The 22,108-nt window shown below is 48.2% G+C and overlaps 1 protein-coding gene across 1 annotated transcript in view; it reads right to left on the bottom strand.

Annotated features, from left to right (window-relative positions):
* The window catches only part of LOC308148159 (LIM and calponin homology domains-containing protein 1-like), a gene marked incomplete at its 5' end in the record, with an annotated part of 88,453 nt that overhangs the window by 28,298 nt on the left and 38,047 nt on the right, over nucleotides 1–22,108 (bottom strand). Inside the window, 3 exons of the mRNA XM_080521596.1 lie at nucleotides 51–208; nucleotides 1,589–1,703; nucleotides 4,925–5,170. Of these exons, the coding sequence (XP_080377722.1) occupies nucleotides 51–208; nucleotides 1,589–1,703; nucleotides 4,925–5,170 (519 nt within the window). The remainder of the gene's footprint in view (nucleotides 1–50; nucleotides 209–1,588; nucleotides 1,704–4,924; nucleotides 5,171–22,108) is intronic.

The raw sequence follows: 22,108 nt of genomic DNA, 5'->3' as shown, positions 1-22,108 counted from the left end.
CTCTGGTCCGACTGAACATGGAACCACCCAGCTGGTCTCAGGTCACCTACTTGTCCTCCACGATCTCCCTGTAGGTCTTGATGCTCCTCCTCCGCTGGGAGACGCTGGATCCTCCACCCATCAGCTGCTCCATCAGCTTCCTCTCCTCCTCCTTCTTGATCAGGTCCTGGGAAATGCTCCTCCTGCGGTTCTTCCACCGGGCCAGGTCCTGGCACACACACACACACACACACACTTGGTGATGACATCATCATTAGATTTAGGTCGCAGGGTGATGACATCATGATTAGATTCAGGTCGCAGGGTGATGACATCATCAGATTCAGGTCGCAGGGTGATGACATCATCATTAGATTTAGGTCGCAGGGTGATAACATCATTAGATTTAGGTCGCAGGGTGATGACATCATCATTAGATTCAGGTCGCAGGGTGATGACATCAGATTCAGGTCGCAGGGTGATGACATCATCATTAGATTTAGGTCGCAGGGTGATGACATCATCATTAGATTCAGGTCGCAGGGTGATGACATCATCATTAGATTTAGGTCGCAGGGTGATAACATCATCATTAGATTTAGGTCGCAGGGTGATGACATCATCATTAGGTTCAGGTCGCAGGGTGATGACATCAGATTCAGGTCGCAGGGTGATGACATCATTAGATTTAGGTCGCAGGGTGATGACATCATCATTAGATTCAGGTCGCAGGGTGATGACATCATCAGATTCAGGTCGCAGGGTGATGACATCATCATTAGATTCAGGTCGCAGGGTGATGACATCATGATTAGATTCTACAGACTAAAACCTGCAGGACACCGTCCCTCCAGGACCGGGGCTGGACCCCCCTGCTTTAAGAGGTGAGTGATGATGATGAAGGTGGTGATGAAGGTGGTGATGAAGGTGGTGATGAAGGTGATGATGAAGGTGGTGATGAAGGTGGTGATGAGGGTGATGATGAAGGTGGTGATGAGGGTGGTGATGAAGGTGGTGATGAAGATGATGATGAGGGTGGTGATGAAGGTGGTGATGAAGGTGGTGATGAAGGTGGTGATGAGGGTGATGATGAAGGTGATGATGAAGGTGGTGATGAAGGTGATGATGAAAGTGATGATGAAAGTGATGATGAAGGTGGTGATGAAGGTGGTGATGAAGATGGTGATGAGGGTGATGATGAAGGTGGTGATGAGGGTGATGATGAAAGTGATGATGAAGGTGGTGATGAAGGTGGTGATGAAGATGGTGATGAGGGTGATGATGAAGGTGGTGATGAGGGTGATGATGAAGATGGTGATGAAGGTGGTGATGAAGATGGTGATGAGGGTGATGATGAAGGTGGTGATGAGGGTGATGATGAAGGTGGTGATGAGGGTGGTGATGAGGGTGATGATGAAGGTGGTGATGAGGGTGATGATGAAGGTGGTGATGAGGGTGATGATGAAGGTGGTGATGAGGGTGGTGATGAGGGTGGTGATGAAGGTGGTGATGAGGGTGATGATGAAGGTGGTGATGAAGGTGATGATGAAGATGGTGATGAAGGTGATGATGAGGGTGATGATGAGGGTGGTGATGAGGTCACACTCACGTCCTGCCAGTGATCCTCCTCCTCCTTCATCTGGTTGTACTGGTTGTGGATCAGCTCATGTCGGGTCTGACTGTGAGGCTCCTCCTCCCCTCGCATGTCCGTCATGCTCACACTCCTGGAGGACACACACACACACACACACACACACACACACACACACACACACACACACACACACACACACACACACACACACACACACACACACACACACACACACACACACACACACACACACACACACACACACACACACACACACACACACACGACATTTTAATTTGTATTATAACTCGTTCTCTGATTCTTCAGTGGCTCACATTTCTTTTCTACTTGAGCCAAGACAGAATAAGAAAATCAGTGAGGAACGTTCAGTTTTCTGAGAATCACGAGTCTGAATCCAGAAACTGAAATGTCTCTCGGATTCCTTTAAATAAATCCTCACACTGAAACGCAGTGAAACTGGATTAACTCCTGTTGACTTCATTCTTTCAAGTCACAATGAAATTTGTTCCAAAAGGAGAAATAATTCAATAATAAGCTGCAGTTCAGACGGAGGCTGAAGTTCAACAGGCTGAAGCAGGAAGCAGGACTTCATCATGAATCTTTACAGGAAGTGAAGAAAACAGTTCAAACATTCAGCTGGAGCTTCAGACACAGTCGAGTCCTGCAGCTTCAACCATGCAGCTTCAACCCTGCAGCTTCAACCCTGCAGCTTCAACCTGCAGCTTCAACCCTGCAGCTTCAACCCTGCAGCATCAACCCTGCAGCATCAACCCTGCAGCTTCAACCCTGCAGCTTCAACCCTGCAGCTTCAACCCTGCAGCTTCAACCATGCAGCTTCAACCATGCAGCTTCAACCCTGCAGCTTCAACCCTGCAGCTTCAACCTGCAGCTTCAACCCTGCAGCATCAACCCTGCAGCATCAACCCTGCAGCTTCAACCCTGCAGCTTCAACCATGCAGCTTCAACCCTGCAGCTTCAACCCTGCAGCTTCAACCATGCAGCTTCAACCATGCAGCTTCAACCCTGCAGCTTCAACCCTGCAGCTTCAACCATGCAGCTTCAACCCTGCAGCTTCAACCATGCAGCTTCAACCCTGCAGCTTCAACCTGCAGCTTCAACCTGCAGCTTCAACCTGCAGCTTCAACCATGCAGCTTCAACCCTGCAGCTTCAACCTGCAGCTTCAACCTGCAGCTTCAACCCTGCAGCTTCAACCATGCAGCTTCAACCATGCAGCTTCAACCCTGCAGCTTCAACCATGCAGCTTCAACCCTGCAGCTTCAACCCTGCAGCTTCAACCCTGCAGCTTCAACCATGCAGCTTCAACCCTGCAGCTTCAACATGCAGCTTCAACCCTGCAGCTTCAACATGCAGCTTCAACCCTGCAGCTTCAACCCTGCAGCTTCAACCCTGCAGCTTCAACCCTGCAGCTTCAGCACAGAATCAGAAGCAGGTTGATAAATTAAACTTTAGTTATTTCTACTTTGTTTAAATTATTTCTACTTTGTTTAACTTAAGTCTTCGTGGGAAACTTTTACTTTAATGTATTTATATTGACAGTGTCTGAACAGAGCTCATGTGTATTAGAGCTGCAGGGATTATAGATTATTATTAATATTCTATCCTTTGATTGAGCCAACAATCTATTAACTTTTTTATATACCCTCCACTGCATACAAATTATATAACTAGGAAAACATGGCGTTTATACTTTCAACAAATAATCCTGAAACATTGTTTTATCTCTTTTTTTCCATTTTTGGATGTATAATCGTTACATTATTGGAAGAAATAATGTGAATGTCTAGTGAGTGTTTTATATTGTTTGCTTGTTTTTGTTTGTTTGTTTTTCGTCATTTTATTTTTGTGTATGTTCTGTTATTGCTCTGTTCATTTCTTGTTTGTTTTCCTTGAATTAAAAAAACAAAACAAAACAAAATAAAATAAACATGCAGAAGCTCAGAAAGTCTTTCTCACTGCGGCCGACAGGAACTTTAAACTCGTCGCAGACAGAAAGACGCCGCAAAGCAAAATAAAAACAAAACAAAAAAAACAGTTTTTATAAAGAGTGAATACCAGAAATATGAGCTGAAACAAGCAACTGAACGTTTCTTTGAGTGGAGGAAGTGAGGAAATCTGAACCATCAGCAACTAAAGTCAAGATCACATGACTTTTCTCTCAGGATATTAACTTTTCCTCCTCAAACTGATCCCAGGTCAGATTTTCCCACCGAAAACTCTCCGATCACCTGAAGACAGTTTCAGCAGGACGAGTCCGAAAAGACGAAACTTACTTTGTATGGTGTGATTCTCTGAACGTACGGAAGAGAGAGAGAGAGAGAGAGAGAGAGAGAGACACAGAGAGAGAGAGAGAGAGAGAGAGACACAGAGAGAGAGAGAGAGAGAGAGACAGAGAGACAGAGAGAGAGAGAGACACAGAGAGAGAGAGAGAGAGAGAGAGAGAGAGAGAGAGAGAGAGAGACAGAGAGAGAGAGAGAGAGAGAGAGAGAGAGAGAGAGACAGAGAGAGAGAGAGAGAGAGAGAGAGAGAGAGACAGAGAGAGAGAGAGAGAGAGAGAGAGAGAGAGATAAAGAGAGAGAGATAGAGAGACACAGAGAGAGAGGGAGAGAGAGAGAGAGAGTCACCATAAGACTGCAGAAGCAAAGTCCTCATCTCCTCAGACAAACTTCATCCTCTCATCACCTCATCCTCTCATCCACTCATCCTCTCATCCACTCATCACCTCATCCTCTCATCACCTCATCCTCTCATCACCTCACAGGAAATAATTTGTTCACCAGAAAATCATCAGGAAGAAGAAAATCCGTCTGCTGGTTTGGTGTTGAAGTTAAATGAGACCACAAGGGGGCAGTCTTCACTAAAACCCTCTGCTGCACTGCAGACCTGAAGGTCCCAGACAATAAGGGGCAAGTTGACCTGATCCCAGGACCTGATCCCAGGACCTGGGATCAGGACCCGCAAATGTTTGTGACCGTGTGACACCTTTAATACGGAAATAAAGTGACGACAGGGAAATAATCTGATGGACGTGAAATCTGTTCTATGTTCTTGGTCTTTGAATGTAAATCAGGTGAATCCATGAGATTCTCTGATCAGATGATCGACGGTCACTGAGTCAGGCCTCGCCGATAAAACGCTTCTTTCTGAGTCCAGAGGAAGTGAAAGAGGAAACATTTCATCACTGAGATAGAAACTAGTCGTTAATCTGCCACATGCTGGTTCAAAGGGATCCTGACCTTTGATCTCTGGCTTCAAAGCTGAGCAAAGGAAGCTTTGGTCTGAGTGTGATGCGGCTGCTGGGCGGAGCTCACTTTGCTGGACGGCTGCAGTCCGACCACGGCGGCGGCGGCGGCGGCGCCTCTCGCCGCTCGTCTCTCTCGCTCAGCGCTCGCCCTTTCCGCCAGCCCGTGTCGCTTGGTCCTGTCGAGGCGGTTGCCATGGCAGCGGGGACAGGAAGGAAGTCCGAGGGGCTGTCCGCCATGTTTCTCGTCAAGGCGGCGTCCTCTGCGGCGGCGGCGGGGTGGAACAGCTCCTCGGAGCAGCAGCGGGTCGCGGCGCTGCAGGAAAGCAGACGAGGTTATCGTCCCGCGGCAGCAGACGGTCCTCAGGAACGACCCGGAGGAGACGGCGGCGTCCGTCTGCTACGTTCTACAAGGCTTATCATTGAACGGTGAATTCCCAGAATGCATGGCGGCGGGGGGGAGGGGGGGGGGGGGCGTCCAGCTGCAGGTTCAGGGTCACGGAGAGGAAGGAGGCTCATTTCCTCACATCCTGAAGTCGCTGCAGCAGGACGACGCCTGAAATCCTGACAAGCTTCAGAAATCAGGTCAGACTGAAACGAGAGCAGAGCCGCTCCGGGTCACTTCCTCCTCTGGGACCCCGGACCGCCATTCTGGACTGGATTCTGTCTATTCCGGGTCCCAGAACCTCCATTCTGGACTGGATTCTGTCTATTCTGGGTCAATCGTCCCTCTGGGTCTCTGGACTGGATTCTAGCTATTTAAAACTCTGACGTTGTGCTGAACCTCCGGGAGAATTAATCAATTAAACGCCGTGAGGACGATTCTGCTCAGTGACAAGAAAAAGTGTCAAACTGCTGCAGAACAAACCCGAAGACAGAAAAGTGACGAGCAGCAGAACGTCGAACGTCTCGGAGGGGAAATATGGAGAAACGACGACAAACATCAAACGTCTTCCAGTCAAACTGAGGAGATTCTAATCAGTCGATTCAACTTTAATTCAACCAAAATTAAATATATATATTGTTTCTTTTTTTTTGTTTAGCGAGTAGAGAATCTCTTGTCTTATTCTGAGGCTTCATGAAACCAAATGTTTTCTGACGAATGAATCAAGTCGCCTGAAATGAAGGAAACGACGTCGCCAGGAAAAGGCTTTGAAAAAAAAACACACAAAAAACAACAACAAAGTTTGCTTTTATAAACTTGTCATGACGGAAACATCAGAATAAAGTGGAGCTGCTTTGTGAAGAAATACTACAGTAATACTCATTTCTTTACCAACTCCAAATACTTTCATAAATCTAGGAGGTTTATATCAAACTAGATGTATGTTGATAGAATGCTCTACTATAGAAATGCACAGAATTAATGATGCAGCTCGTTTGGTTACAAAGAAGAGAAATTCACATTCAAATAGAAACTGTAGATCTACATCTACTTGTACATCTATAATATGATATGCGGTGTATAAATGAGTATTATAATAAGTTAAACTTCCTGTTGAGTTGACTGGTCAGAAGGAATCTGGTTGATTTGATGATTCCAGAATCAGAAGATCTAGAAATGCTCAATAAACGAGTTCAGCAGAATTAAAGTTGTGAGAAGCGACAGACTGAGACCAGAACAGACTTGGTTTTGGCTTTAGGGGCTTGAGGGACGACATGGAGGGGTGAATATGGGGTGGGGGGGTGAAGGGGGCAGGGCCTGGAGGAGGTCAAAGGTCAGATCCTCCTCACACCCACTGCATGGAGCTCAATGCAGGGTGAGGATGAAGGCTGAGGCCCCTCCTCTTCCTCTTCCTGCTCAACCTGCATGTGGGCTTCAGGGGGCGGGGCTGGGGCAGGAGGTGGGGCTGCGGGCGGGGCTGGGACAGGGGGCGGGGCTGGGGGCGGTGGATCCAGGCAGGCAGCTCCTCCTCTAATGAGACTTCAGGATCCACTATATGGTCAGATATTCATTATTTATGGTTGGATTGCCGCGGTCAAGACGATATTTGCTTGACGGAAGCTTAGATTAGAAGATTAGAATTACATTCCAGAGGTGATCGAAACTGTATTTAAAGGGGAAATATAAAAACAGGTTTTTTTTAACCTCCTGCAGAAATTGTGCAAAACTGAAAATGAACAAATAGACGGCGCTTCCAGGTTGTAATTGTTCTGCAGGTTGTTCGTTCAGCTCCGTCCACGCCGCCACACTTTTAAGTGAAAACGCCGAACTTCTGTAGGATTTCTGGAGTCTGTGTTGAAAAACCGCTCGGACTCCGTCGCCATGGCAATGGGGAGAAACACAGCTGTTTTGTAAATGCTTTTGTTCGTTTTAAGGTTTCAGGTCGTAAATATCGATCCAGAGCGCCGATATGGGCTTCAGAGTAACAGGAAAACAATACTAATCCTCCAAAATCACAAGTATTGTAGTTTTATCAACTGATGAACAACTTCAGAACAAGCGAAGCTCGTTTCTCAGGTACTAAGAGTCGTTCCTCAGGTACTAAGAGTCGTTCCTCAGGTACTAAGAGTCGTTCCTCAGGTACGAAGAGTCGTTTCTCAGGTACTAAGAGTCGTTTCTCAGGTACTAAGAGTCGTTCCTCAGGTACTAAGAGTCGTTCCTCAGGTACGAAGAGTCGTTCCTCAGGTACTAAGAGTCGTTTCTCAGGTACTAAGAGTCGTTTCTCAGGTACTAAGAGTCGTTTCTCAGGTACGAAGAGTCGTTTCTCAGGTACTAAGAGTCGTTCCTCAGGTACTAAGAGTCGTTCCTCAGGTACTAAGAGTCGTTCCTCAGGTACTAAGAGTCGTTCCTCAGGCCAGTAAACACACAAACAGCCTTCAGCCTCTGAGCATCACAAAGAAATCGTTATGTAGTTTCTCTAAAGAAAAGAGACGCTGAGGTCCGTTTCTATTGTCCAACACCTGAAAACACAGACACACACACACATGCTATTAGCAACGTTAGCGGTAGCATTGTTCGCCGGGTGACCAGGCTGGAAACGTGAAGTGGAAATGAAAGGAACGATTAGAAAGCAGGAGGAGGAGAACTTTTCGGGGACAAAGACTTTGAAGCTTTAATGGAAAGTCTTTCCTTGTGCAGACGGCCGGACGGTCTAGATCCCGTCTGCTTGACGTAAACAAACCAGCAAGAACATTCAATTCTCCCAATTCGTCAACGGGCCTGAAGAGATTTTAAAGTGAAGCACACTTCCTGTGAGGTGGGGAGGTTGTGGAGAACGCAATGTGAGTTAGCTGCGGGACAAATCCCATCGTTGACTTTGTGAAAGTGGCGATATTTACTTCTAACGCGACAAATGTTTCTGCAAACAAACACATAAGTGAGTTCCAGTACTTATGGTTCCTCGGCTTGCGGAGCTTTGTGAACATTAATACCGTCATTGTTCCTCGACTCCGCGGACATCAAACGCGTTTAATTGGCTAATTTGTCCCGTGATGGTCGGGGATCCGGGGGCCGGTCCTCTGCTCACACCTTTGATGGAATAATTGGCCGTTTTCGGCACATAATGAACATGCAAATGAGTAGAAGTTCCTTTTGAAGCCGCGGATCAAAGACGGCGCCGCCTCGTGCCGCCGGAGCTTCAGTGTGTGTAAAGAAGTGATTCAGGTTCTCGGTAGTTGGTGGTGGTGTGCAGTACTGCAAGGTCTGGTATCGCCCCCGTACCGAGGGAACACCAGTGTCGTCGATACCAATCCCATGTCCATACTTGTTGATATTCCAGGTTGATGCACAATCCAGATGAATTTCGTTGTGCGTGGAAACGTCAGGGAGTGAAGGAGGGATTTGAATTCAGGTGAAATGTTAAACAGAAGAAGAAAAAAAGGGAAATAAATGATCAGAATGTGTTTTAAAGTTGTTTCAGAAGTTTAGACTGTGTGACGATATCGAGTTTGGCCCAATGCAATAGTCTGGAAGTCCAATGTTTAATCCACACATCGATCCATTAATCCCAAATTACTTAGATTATAGGTGGCATCCAATCTAAATGAACTAATTGACGTTTTACCAGAGGTAAAGATTTTATCTTAAAATCTAAATAAAGCAGAAACTCTCACTGGTAGAGAGAAAAAGACGATTTTTCATCATCCAAGGATCAATCCCATAGATTTTGGGACGTTAACGGCTAAACGTCTACAAATAAATCCCGAAAAAACAGTGGTAATAAAAAAAGTCTATCAAAGGAGATCAGCATCTGTTGCCATGGAGACACTTCCTACTCAGGGTTTCAGTGATGTAGCTACCTGACAGGCTTGTTAGCATCGATGTGAGCTAATGGCTATCATGCTATCTTGGATCTATCTTGGAGCAAGTCAGACATGTACTGTCGGTTACCATGGTGATTTATCCTGGTGATAAGTGAGCGGCCTGAGAGATGAAAGCCTGATGACATTCTTTCATGTGGCCTGATAAGCTCACAACACGAGAAGATGAAAGCGCCATGACATCCTTTCATGTGGCCTGATAAGATGACATCATGAGAACTTGAAAGCCTTATGACGTCATATGTGTCTTTCATGTCACTACAATATAAATAGATGCCAGCTCCTCGGAGGCACACAACTTCAACTCGAGCTGCGTATCAACAGTGCCTTTTGGAAAAGCGACATTTAGTTTGAGCTAATTCTTTACATAGACATTTCAACTGCGAATATCGTGACAGCGTTCTTGCTAACCTTAACTCCTGAGCGAACAAGTGAACAAGCTAGTATTTACAAACTACATCTTGGAAACATATTTGAGACATGGTCCAAGGTGAAATTATTGTGTTGCGCAATCACATCGCCGAACTCAAGCAGATCTTCAGCAAAAAAACTTTTGTTGAGAACAAGAAAAAACAGGATGCTAAACAGAAGGAGGACCAGAGGGCGAGGGGAGATATGGAAAAGACCGTCGACACCCTTCGTGCTGCTAATGAGGCCCTGCTGATTAAGAATGAGGCCCTATGTGCTGAGAATGAGGCCTTCCGATCTGAGAAGGAGTCCCTCCACTGTCAGGAGAAGGATCTTCATGTTGTCAAGGAGACCCTCCACACTGACAATGAGGACCTCCACAATGAGAAGAACCTCCGTGCTGAGAATGAGGTCCTCTGCTCTGAGAATCAGACCCTCCACACTGACAATGAGGACCTCCACAATGAGAAGAACCTCCGTGCTGAGAATGAGGTCCTCCGCTCTGAGAATCAGACCCTCTGTGCTGAGAAAGAGAGCCTCATCATTGAGAATGAGACCCTCCAGGGCCTCTATTTGGCAAATGACGCCCTCCGCAAGAGGAATAGTGAGCAGTTGGTGGAGCTTGAGGCCCTCCACCGTGAGAAGATGACTTTCCATGTTGTCAAGGAGACCCTCGGCAATGTGAATGGGGAACTCTATGTTGAGAATGAGAACCTCCGCGCTGAGAATGAGATCCTCCTCTGGAAGGAGAAGACTCTCCATGTTGCCAAGGAGACCCGCAACAATGAGATTGAGAGACTCAACACTGTGATTGAGAACCTCAGTATTAAGAATGAAGCCATCCTGTCTGAGAATGAGACCCTCCGCGTTGAGAATGAGGCCCTCCATGGTGAGAAGGAGTCCCCCCACTTTCAGAAGAAGAATCTCCATGTTGTCAAGGAGGCCATTGACACTGAAAATGAGACCCTCCACGATGAGAATGAGAATTTCCATACTGAGAACCTCAGTGCTGAGATTGAGGTCCTCCGTTCTGAGAATAAGACCCTCCGTGCTGAGAAAGAGATCCTCCAGGTTGAGAAGGAGTCTCTCCGTGATGAGAACGAGTTCCTTCGCAGTGAGAAGGAGGATTTCCATGTTGTCAAGGAGACCCTCGACAATGTGAATATGGAACTCTATGTTGAGAATCAGACCCTCCGCGCTGAGAATGAGGTCCTCCACTGGAAGGAGAAGACTCTCCTTGTTGCCAAGGAGAACCTCAACAATGAGATTGGCAGACTCGACACTGTGATTGAGGAGCTCAATTATGAGAATGAAGTCCACCTGTCAGAGAATGAGACCCTCCTGTCTGAGAATGATGACCTCCGCATCGAGAATAAGGACCTCAAGGTTGAGAATGAGAACCTCTACTTTGAGAAGGAGAATCTTCGTACTGTCAAAGAGTTCTTCGACTCTGAGACTCAGACCCTCGACGCTGAGATTGAGACCCTCCGCGCTGAGAAAGAGACCCTCCATACTGAGAAAGAGACCCTCCATACTGAGAATCAGACCCTCCATACTGAGAATGAGGCCCTCCATACTGAGAATGAGGCCCTCCTTGTTGCGAAAGAGACCCTCTACTCTGAGAAGAACCTCAGCTCTGAGAATCAGACCCTCTGTGCTGAGAAAGAGAGCCTCATCATTGAGAAAGAGGCCCTCCAGGGCCTCTATTTTGTAAATGACGCCCTCCGCGAGAGGAATAGTGAGCAGTTGGTGGAGCTTGAGGCCCTCCACCGTGAGAAGATGACTTTCCATGTTGCCAAGGAGACCCTCAACAATGAGATTGGCAGACTCGACACTGTGATTGAGGAGCTCAATTATGAGAATGAAGTCCACCTGTCTAAGAATGAGGCCCTCCAGGTTGAGAATGATGACCTCAACATCGAGAATAAGGACCTCAAGGTTGAGAATGAGAACCTCTACTTTGAGAAGAAGAATCTCCGTACTGCCAAAGAGTTCTTCGACTCTGCGACTCAGATCCTCGACGCTGAGAATCAGACCCTCCGTGCTGAGAAAGAGACCCTCCATGCTGAGAATCAGACCCTCCGTACTGAGAATGAGGCCCTCCAGGTTGAGAATGAGGCCCTCCAGGTTGAGAATGATGACCTCAAGGTTGAGAAGGATGACCTCTACTTTGAGAAGGAGAATCTTCGTACTGTCAAAGAGTTCTTCGACTCTGAGACTCAGACTCTCGACGCTGAGAATCCTACCCTCTGTGCTGAGAATCAGACCCTCCGTGCTGAGAATCCGACCCTCCAGGAGGAGAATGATGACCTCCGCACCGAGAAAAAGGACCTCGAGGTGAAGTATAAGAACCTCTACTTAGAGAAGGAGGAGCAACGTCTTTTGAAAGAGTACTTCGACTTTGAGCTTCGGAACCCCGACGCTGTGCTTGAGACTGTCCGTGCTGAGAATCGGACCCTCCATACTGAGAATCATACCTTCCGTGCTGAGAATCAGACCCTCCATACTGAGAATCAGGCCCTCCACATTGAGAATGATGACCTCCGCATCGAGAAAAAGGACCTCAAGGTCAAGAATTGGAACCTCTACTTAGAGAAGGAAGAGCACCATAGTTTGAGAGAGCACTTCGAGTCTGACCTTCAGATCCTCGACGCTGAGATTGAGACCCTCCGCGATGAGAATGAGGCCCTCCGCTCTGAGAATCAGACCCTCTGTGCTGAGAAAGAGAGCCTCATCATTGAGAATGAGACCCTCCAGGGCCTCTATTTGGCAAATGACGCCCTCCGCAAGAGGAATAGTGAGCAGTTGGTGGAGCTTGAGGCCCTCCACCGTGAGAAGATGACTTTCCATGTTGTCAAGGAGACCCTCGACAATGTGAATGGGGAACTCTATGTTGAGAAAGAGAACCTCCGCGCTGAGAATGAGATCCTCCTCTGGAAGGAGAAGACTCTCCATGTTGCCAAGGAGACCCGCAACAATGAGATTGAGAGACTCAACACTGTGATTGAGAACCTCAGTATTAAGAATGAAGCCATCCTGTCTGAGAATGAGACCCTCCGCGTTGAGAATGAGGCCCTCCATGGTGAGAAGGAGTCCCCCCACTTTCAGAAGAAGAATCTCCATGTTGTCAAGGAGGCCATTGACACTGAAAATGAGACCCTCCACGATGAGAATGAGAATTTCCATACTGAGAAACTCAGTGCTGAGATTGAGGTCCTCCAGGTTGAGAAGGAGTCTCTCCGTGATGAGAACGAGTTCCTTCGCAGTGAGAAGGAGGATTTCCATGTTGTCAAGGAGACCCTCGACAATGTGAATATGGAACTCTATGTTGAGAATCAGACCCTCCGCGCTGAGAATGAGATCCTCCACTGGAAGGAGAAGACTCTCCTTGTTGCCAAGGAGACCCTCAACAATGAGATTGGCAGACTCGACACTGTGATTGAGGAGCTCAATTATGAGAATGAAGTCCACCTGTCAGAGAATGAGACCCTCCTGTCTGAGAATGATGACCTCCGCATCGAGAATAAGGACCTCAAGGTTGAGAATGAGAACCTCTACTTTGAGAAGGAGAATCTTCGTACTGTCAAAGAGTTCTTCGACTCTGAGACTCAGACCCTCCGTGCTGAGAATCAGACCCTCCATACTGAGAATCAGACCCTCCATACTGAGAATGATGACCTCCGTATCAAGAAAAAGGACCTCAAGGTCAAGAATTGGAACCTCTACTTAGAGAAGGAAGAGCACCGTAGTTTGAGAGAGCACTTCGAGTCTGACGTTCAGATCCTCGACGCTGAGATTGAGACCCTCCGCGATGAGAATCAGACCCTCCATGTTGAGAATGATGACCTCCGTACCAAGAAAAAGGACCTCAAGGTCAAGAATTGGAACCTCTACTTAGAGAAGGAAGAGCACCGTAGTTTGAGAGAGCACTTCGAGTCTGACCTTCAGATCCTCGACGCTGAGATTGAGACCCTCCGCGCTGAGAATCAGGCCCTCCATGTTGAGAATGATGACCTCCGTATCAAGAAGGTTGAGAAGGATGACCTCTACTTTGAGAAGGAGGAGCAGCGTATGTACAAAGAGTTCTCCGACTATTTGAGGCAGGCCATCGACGCTGACCTTGACCTCCACAATGTAGACTAGTATTTTGAAAAAACGGTGTCAAAACTAGCTAATTAGAGATTGAGTCCCTCCACAATGAAGACACGTATTTTGAAAAAACGGCGTCAAAACTAGCTAATTAGAGAAGGAGTCCCTCCACAATGAAGACACGTATTTTGAAAAAACGGTGTCAAAACTAGCTAATTAGAGATTGAGTCCCTCCACAATGACTGTAAGGACCTTTGTGTTGAGAAGGAGTCCCTCCATGTTGAGAAGGAGTCCCTCCACGTTTAGAAGGAGTCCCTCCATGTTGAGAAGGAGTCCCTCCACGTCGAGAAGGAGTCCCTCCATGTTGAGAAGGAATCCCTCCACGTCTAGAAGGGGTCCCTCCATGTTGAGAAGGAGTCCCTCCACAATGACTGTAAGGACCTTTGTGTTGAGAAGGAGTCCCTCCATGTTGAGAAGGAGTCCCTCCACAATGACTGTAAGGACCTTTGTGTTGAGAAGGAGTCCCTCCATGTTGAGAAGGAGTCCCTCCACGTTTAGAAGGAGTCCCTCCATGTTGAGAAGGAGTCCCTCCACGTCGAGAAGGAGTCCCTCCATGTTGAGAAGGAGTCCCTCCACGTCTAGAAGGGGTCCCTCCATGTTGAGAAGGAGTCCCTCCACAATGACTGTAAGGACCTTTGTGTTGAGAAGGAGTCCCTCCATGTTGAGAAGGAGTCCCTCCACAATGACTGTAAGGACCTTTGTGTTGAGAAGGAGTCCCTCCATGTTGAGAAGGAGTCCCTCCATGTTGAGAAGGAGTCCCTCCACGTTGAGAAGGAGTCCCTCCACGTTTAGAAGGAGTCCCTCCATGTTGAGAAGGAGTCCCTCCATGTTGAGAAGGAGTCCCTCCACAATGACTGTAAGGACCTTTGTGTTGAGAAGGAGTCCCTCCATGTTGAGGAGTCCCTCCACTTTCAGGGGTCATGGGGGTCCACAGCCAGATGTCCACAGCCAGATGTCCACAGCTAGATGTCCACAGCTAGATGTCTACAGCCAGACGTCCACAGCTAGACGTCCACAGCCAGACGTCCACAGCCAGACGTCCACAGCCAGATGTCTACAGCCAGACGTCCACAGCCAGATGTCCACAGCCAGATGTCTACAGCCAGACGTCCACAGCCAGACGTCCACAGCCAGACGTCCACAGCCAGACGTCCACAGCCAGACGTCCACAGCCTCGTGTGCTCCAGCGAACGCCCGGCACACCCTGGTTGTTTTAGCAAGCAGCAGTGGGAAGTGTCCCATGGCAGGACGCTGTGGAGCACCGAGGACAACTTACTGTGTTTACTGTGTCTTTACATTATTGTCAATAAATTTAATAACACTTAAGAGTTTTGTGGATAAATTATATAATGAACATGAAATTGCAGTGAGGGCGTGGCCGGGGCACAACTAGACTACAGAGCTGGTTTGGACTAATGCATCGCATCACACACACACACACACACACACACACACACACACACACACACACACACACACACACACACACACACACACACACACACACACACACACACACACACACACACACACACACACACACACACACACACACACACACACACACACACACAATCAGTTCGTTGCGACGAGACGAGAGGACGGACGGATGAGGGTGGAGCAAAGGTGAAAGACATGAAGACAAAACGCTGAACACGTCTCTGTCTCTGTCCCTCTAACGTCTCCATCCTCTCACGTCTGTCCTCTAACGTCTCCGTCCTCTCACGTCTGTCCTCTAAGATCTCCGTCCTCTCACGTCTGTCCTCTCGCGCGTCCGTCCTCTCACGTCTCCGTCCTCTCACGTCTGTCCTGTAACGTATATGTCCTCTCACGCCTCTGTCCTCTCACGCCTCTGTCCTGTAACGTATATGTCCTCTCACGTCTCTGTCCTCTCACGTCTCCGTCCTCTCACGCCTATGTCCTCTCACGTCTGTCCTGTAACGTATATGTCCTCTCACGTCTCCGTCCTCTCACATCTCCGTCCTCTCACGTCTCCGTCCTCTCACGTCTCTGTCCTCTAAAGCCTCTGTCCTCTCACGTCTGTCCTCTCACGTCTCCGTCCTCGCACGTCTGTCCTCTAACGTCTCCGTCCTCTCACGTCTCCGTCCTCTCACGTCTCCGTCCTCTCACGTCTGTCCTGTAACGTATATGCCCTCTCAGGTCTCCGTCCTCTCACGTCTGTCCTCTAACGTCTCCGTCTTCTCACGTGTCTGTCCTCTCACGTCTGTCCTGTAACGTATATGCCCTCTCAGGTCTCCGTCCTCTCACGTCTGTCCTCTAACGTCTCCATCCTCTCACGTCTGTCCTCTAACGTCTCCGTCCTCTCACGTCTGTCCTCTAAGATCTCCGTCCTCTCACGTCTGTCCTCTCGCGCGTCCGTCCTCTCACGTCTGTCCTGTAACGTATATGTCCTCTCACGTCTGTCCTGTAACGTATATGTCCTCTCACGTCTCCGTCCTCTCACATCTCTGTCCTCTCACGTCTCTGTCCTCTCACGCCTCTGTCCTCTCACGCCTCTGTCCTGTAACGTATATGTCCTCTCACGTCTCTGTCCTCTCACGTCTCTGTCCTCTCACGCCTCTGTCCTGTAACGTACATGTCCTCTCACGTCTCCGTCCTCTCACGTCTCTATCCTCTCACGTCTCCGTCCTCTCACGTCTCCGTCCTCTCACGTCTCTGTCCTCTCACGTCTCCGTCCTCTGACGCCTATGTCCTCTCACGTCTGTCCTGTAACGTATATGTCCTCTCACGTCTCCGTCCTCTCACGTCTCTGTCCTCTCACATCTCCGTCCTCTCACGTCTCCGTCCTCTCACGTCTCTGTCCTCTAACGCCTCTGTCCTCTCATGTCTCTGTCCTCTCACGTCTCCGTCCTGTTATGCAGTGTTTTCAACAAGTGTCCCCTGAAGCTAAAGTTCAGACAGTTTAGATGTCCAGCGTGGGACGCAGAAAGACGCAGTAGAAAGACGCAGTAGACAGTCTCTCACGTCTGTCCTCTCGCGCGTCCGTCCTCTCACATCTTCGTCCTCTCACGTCTCCGTCCTCTCACGTCTGTCCTGTAACGTATATGTCCTCTCACGTCTCCGTCCTCTCACGTCTCCGTCCTCTCACGTCTCTGTCCTCTCACGCCTCTGTCCTCTCACGTCTCCGTCCTCTCACGTCTCCGTCCTCTCACGTCTCTGTCCTCTCACGTCTCCGTCCTCTCACGTCTGTCCTGTAACGTATATGTCCTCTCACGTCTCCGTCCTCTCACGTCTCTGTCCTCTCACATCTCCATCCTCTCACGTCTCCGTCCTCTCACGTCTCTGTCCTCTAACGCCTCTGTCCTCTCACGTCTGTCCTCTAACGTCTCCGTCCTCTCACGTCTGTCCTCTAACGTCTCCGTCCTCTCACGTCTCCGTCCTCTCACGTCTCCGTCCTCTCACGTCTGTCCTCTAAGATCTCCGTCCTCTCAGGTCTCTGTCCTCTCACGTCTGTCCTGTAACGTATATGTCCTCTCAGGTCTCCGTCCTGTCACGTCTGTCCTCTAACGCCTCCGTCCTCTCACGCCTCTGTCCTCTCACATCTCCGTCCTCTCACGTCTCCGTCCTCTCACGTCTCTGTCCTCTAACGCCTCTGTCCTCTCACGTCTGTCCTCTCACGTCTCCGTCCTCTCACGTCTGTCCTCTAACGTCTCCGTCCTCTCACGTCTCCGTCCTCTCACGTCTCCGTCCTCTCACGTCTATCCTCTAAGATCTCCGTCCTCTCACGTCTCTGTCCTCTCACGTCTGTCCTGTAACGTATATGTCCTCTCAGGTCTCCGTCCTGTCACGTCTGTCCTCTAACGCCTCCGTCCTCTCACGCCTCTGTCCTCTCACGTCTCTGTCCTCTCATGTCTCTGTCCTCTCACGTCTCCGTCCTGTCATGCAGTGTTTTCAACAAGTGTCCCCTGAAGCTAAAGTTCAGACAGTTTAGATGTCCAGCGTGGGACGCAGAAAGACGCAGTAGAAAGACGCAGTAGAAAGACGCAGCAGAAAGACGCAGTAGAAAGACGCAGTAGAAAGACGCAGCAGGAAGACGCAGTAGAAAGACGCAGTAGAAAGACGCAGTAGAAAGACGCAGCAGGAAGATGCAGCAGAAAGACGCAGTAGAAAGACGCAGTAGAAAGACGCAGCAGGAAGACGCAGCAGGAAGACGCAGCAGAAAGACGCAGTAGGAAGACGCAGCAGAAAGACGCAGTAGAAAGACGCAGCAGGAAGACGCAGTAGAAAGACGCAGTAGAAAGACGCAGTAGGAAGACGCAGTAGAAAGACGCAGTAGGAAGACGCAGCAGAAAGACGCAGCAGGAAGACGCAGCAGGAAGACGCAGTAGAAAGACGCAGTAGAAAGACGCAGCAGGAAGACGCAGCAGGAAGACGCAGCAGAAAGACGCAGTAGAAAGACGCAGTAGAAAGACGCCGTACAAACAACAAAACACGCTCCGTCTCTACTCTGCCTCCTGTCTGAAACTAGAAGACACGTGTCCTCGGCCTCCTGTCTGAAACTAGAAGACACGTGTCCTCGGCCTCCTGTCTGAAACTAGAAGACACGTGTCCTCGGCCTCCTGTCTGAAACTAGAAGACACGTGTCCTCGGCCTCCTGTCTGAAACTAGAAGACACGTGTCCTCGGCCTCCTGGGACACATCAGAGAAAAGTACTGATCCCTGGTTCCTCCACACAAAGCGAGGGTTCTACGTCCAGAACGAGTCCACTGGTAGAACTCCTGAACGCCACGGAGAAAATATTATAGAACACGTGGAACTATTGTATTAGATTTCATTGTTTTACAAACGTGTAAATCTTGTGATAAAAACAATCTGATAAGAAAGTAAAACATCAGAATAATAAAAGCAGGTGGAACATCTGCAGGTTTGGAACGAAGCTCCTCGTCTCCGTGACGAGTTCAAACAGGGAAAACTCGCATTTCAGGGTTCCCGACGTTGCCGTGGAAACAGACATCGTTTTCAAAATGTTGCAGGGGAAACTTTTCAAAAATGAAAACACTAAAACACTGCGATCACACAAATATGATATGATATATGATATGATATATTATATATTATATGATATGATTTGATATGATAAGATTTGATATGATAATATATGATATGATATATTATATTGTATAATATTATATATTATATATGATACATTACATATGATATGATATGATATGATATGATATGATATATTATTATATATGATATGATATGACATGATATGATATATTATTATATATGACATGATATATTATTATATATGATATGATATGATATTATATGATATGATGTGATATGATAAAAACATTTCCCATGTGGTCTCAGCTCTTGTTTTCCCTGAACTGTACAACAACAATAATGTCGTTAACCAGTGAAGCTCCAGCAGCTGCAGCAGCCCTACCTGAGCGGCGTGTCGCCCCCTACAGGCGAGGTGGCGGTGCTGCAGCAGCCCTACCTGAGCGGCGTGTCGCCCCCTACAGGCGAGGTGGCGGTGCTGCAGCAGCCCTACCTGAGCGGCGTGTCGCCCCCTACAGGCGAGGTGGCGGTGCTGCAGCAGCCCTACCTGAGCGGCGTGTCGCCCCCTACAGGCGAGGTGGCGGTGCTGCAGCAGCCCTACCTGAGCGGCGTGTCGCCCCCTACAGGCGAGGTGGCGGTGCTGCAGCAGCCCTACCTGAGCGGCGTGTCGCCCCCTACAGGCGAGGTGGCGGTGCTGCAGCAGCCCTACCTGAGCGGCGTGTCGCCCCCTACAGGCGAGGTGGCGGTGCTGCAGCAGCCCTACCTGAGCGGCGTGTTGCCCCCTACAGGCGAGGTGGCGGTGCTGCAGCAGCCCTACCTTCTCAGGTACGAAGAGTCGTTCCTCAGGTACTAAGAGTCGTTCCTCAGGTACTAAGAGTCGTTCCTCAGGTACTAAGAGTCGTTCCTCAGGTACTAAGAGTCGTTCCTCAGGTACTAAGAGTCGTTCCTCAGGTACTAAGAGTCGTTTCTCAGGTACTAAGAGTCGTTTCTCAGGTACTAAGAGTCGTTTCTCAGGTACGAAGAGTCGTTCCTCAGGTACGAAGAGTCGTTCCTCAGGTACTAAGAGTCGTTCCTCAGGTACGAAGAGTCGTTCCTCAGGTACGAAGAGTCGTTCCTCAGGTACTAAGAGTCGTTCCTCAGGTACTAAGAGTCGTTCCTCAGGTACGAAGAGTCGTTCCTCAGGTACGAAGAGTCGTTCCTCAGGTACTAAGAGTCGTTCCTCAGGTACGAAGAGTCGTTCCTCAGGTACGAAGAGTCGTTCCTCAGGTACTAAGAGTCGTTTCTCAGGTACTAAGAGTCGTTCCTCAGGCCAGTAAACACACAAACAGCCTTCAGCCTCTGAGCATCACAAAGAAATCGTTATGTAGTTTCTCTAAAGAAAAGAGACGCTGAGGTCCGTTTCTATTGTCCAACACCTGAAAACACACACACACACACACATGCTATTAGCAACGTTAGCGGTAGCATTGTTCGCCGGGTGACCAGGCTGGAAACGTGAAGTGGAAATGAAAGGAACGATTAGAAAGCAGGAGGAGGAGAACTTTTCGGGGACAAAGACTTTGAAGCTTTAATGGAAAGTCTTTCCTTGTGCAGACGGCCGGACGGTCTAGATCCCGTCTGCTTGACGTAAACAAACCAGCAAGAACATTCAATTCTCCCAATTCGTCAACGGGCCTGAAGAGATTTTAAAGCGAAGCACACTTCCCGTGAGGTGGGGAGGTTGTGGAGAACGCAATGTGAGTTAGCTGCGGGACAAATCCCATCGTTGACTTTGTGAAAGTGGCGATATTTACTTCTAACGCGACAAATGTTTCTGCAAACAAACACATAAGTGAGTTCCAGTACTTATGGTTCCTCGGCTTGCGGAGCTTTGCGAACATTAACACCGTCATTGTTCCTCGACTCCGCGGACATCAAACGCGTTTAATTGGCTAATTTGTCCCGTGATGGTCGGGGATCCGGGGGCCGGTCCTCTGCTCACACCTTTGATGGAATAATTGGCCGTTTTCGGCACATAATGAACATGCAAATGAGTAGAAGTTCCTTTTGAAGCCGCGGATCAAAGACGGCGCCGCCTCGTGCCGCCGGAGCTTCAGTGTGTGTAAAGAAGTGATTCAGGTTCTCGGTAGTTGGTGGTGGTGTGCAGTACTGCAAGGTCTGGTATCGCCCCCGTACCGAGGGAACACCAGTGTCGTCGATACCAATCCCATGTCCATACTTGTTGATATTCCAGGTTGATGCACAATCCAGATGAATTTCGTTGTGCGTGGAAACGTCAGGGAGTGAAGGAGGGATTTGAATTCAGGTGAAATGTTAAACAGAAGAAGAAAAAAAGGGAAATAAATGATCAGAATGTGTTTTAAAGTTGTTTCAGAAGTTTAGACTGTGTGACGATATCGAGTTTGGCCCAATGCAATAGTCTGGAAGTCCAATGTTTAATCCACACATCGATCCATTAATCCCAAATTACTTAGATTATAGGTGGCATCCAATCTAAATGAACTAATTGACGTTTTACCAGAGGTAAAGATTTTATCTTAAAATCTAAATAAAGCAGAAACTCTCACTGGTAGAGAGAAAAAGACGATTTTTCATCATCCAAGGATCAATCCCATAGATTTTGGGACGTTAACGGCTAAACGTCTACAAATAAATCCCGAAAAAACAGTGGTAATAAAAAAAGTCTATCAAAGGAGATCAGCATCTGTTGCCATGGAGACACTTCCTACTCAGGGTTTCAGTGATGTAGCTACCTGACAGGCTTGTTAGCATCGATGTGAGCTAATGGCTATCATGTTATCTTGGATCTATCTTGGAGCAAGTCAGACATGTACTGTCGGTTACCATGGTGATTTATCCTGGTGATAAGTGAGCGGCCTGAGAGATGAAAGCCTGATGACATTCTTTCATGTGGCCTGATAAGCTCACAACACGAGAAGATGAAAGCGCCATGACATCCTTTCATGTGGCCTGATAAGATGACATCATGAGAACTTGAAAGCCTTATGACGTCATATGTGTCTTTCATGTCACTACAATATAAATAGATGCCAGCTCCTCGGAGGCACACAACTTCAACTCGAGCTGCGTATCAACAGTGCCTTTTGGAAAAGCGACATTTAGTTTGAGCTAATTCTTTACATAGACATTTCAACTGCGAATATCGTGACAGCGTTCTTGCTAACCTTAACTCCTGAGCGAACAAGTGAACAAGCTAGTATTTACAAACTACATCTTGGAAACATATTTGAGACATGGTCCAAGGTGAAATTATTGTGTTGCGCAATCACATCGCCGAACTCAAGCAGATCTTCAGCAAAAAAACTTTTGTTGAGAACAAGAAAAAACAGGATGCTAAACAGAAGGAGGACCAGAGGGCGAGGGGAGATATGGAAAAGACCGT

Source organism: Blennius ocellaris (assembly GCF_963422515.1).
Source record: "Blennius ocellaris genome assembly, contig: SCAFFOLD_107, whole genome shotgun sequence".
NCBI lineage: Eukaryota > Metazoa > Chordata > Actinopteri > Blenniiformes > Blenniidae > Blennius > Blennius ocellaris.
The sequence above is the reverse complement of the archived record's forward strand: the minus strand, read 5'-3'. Positions and strand labels throughout refer to the sequence as shown.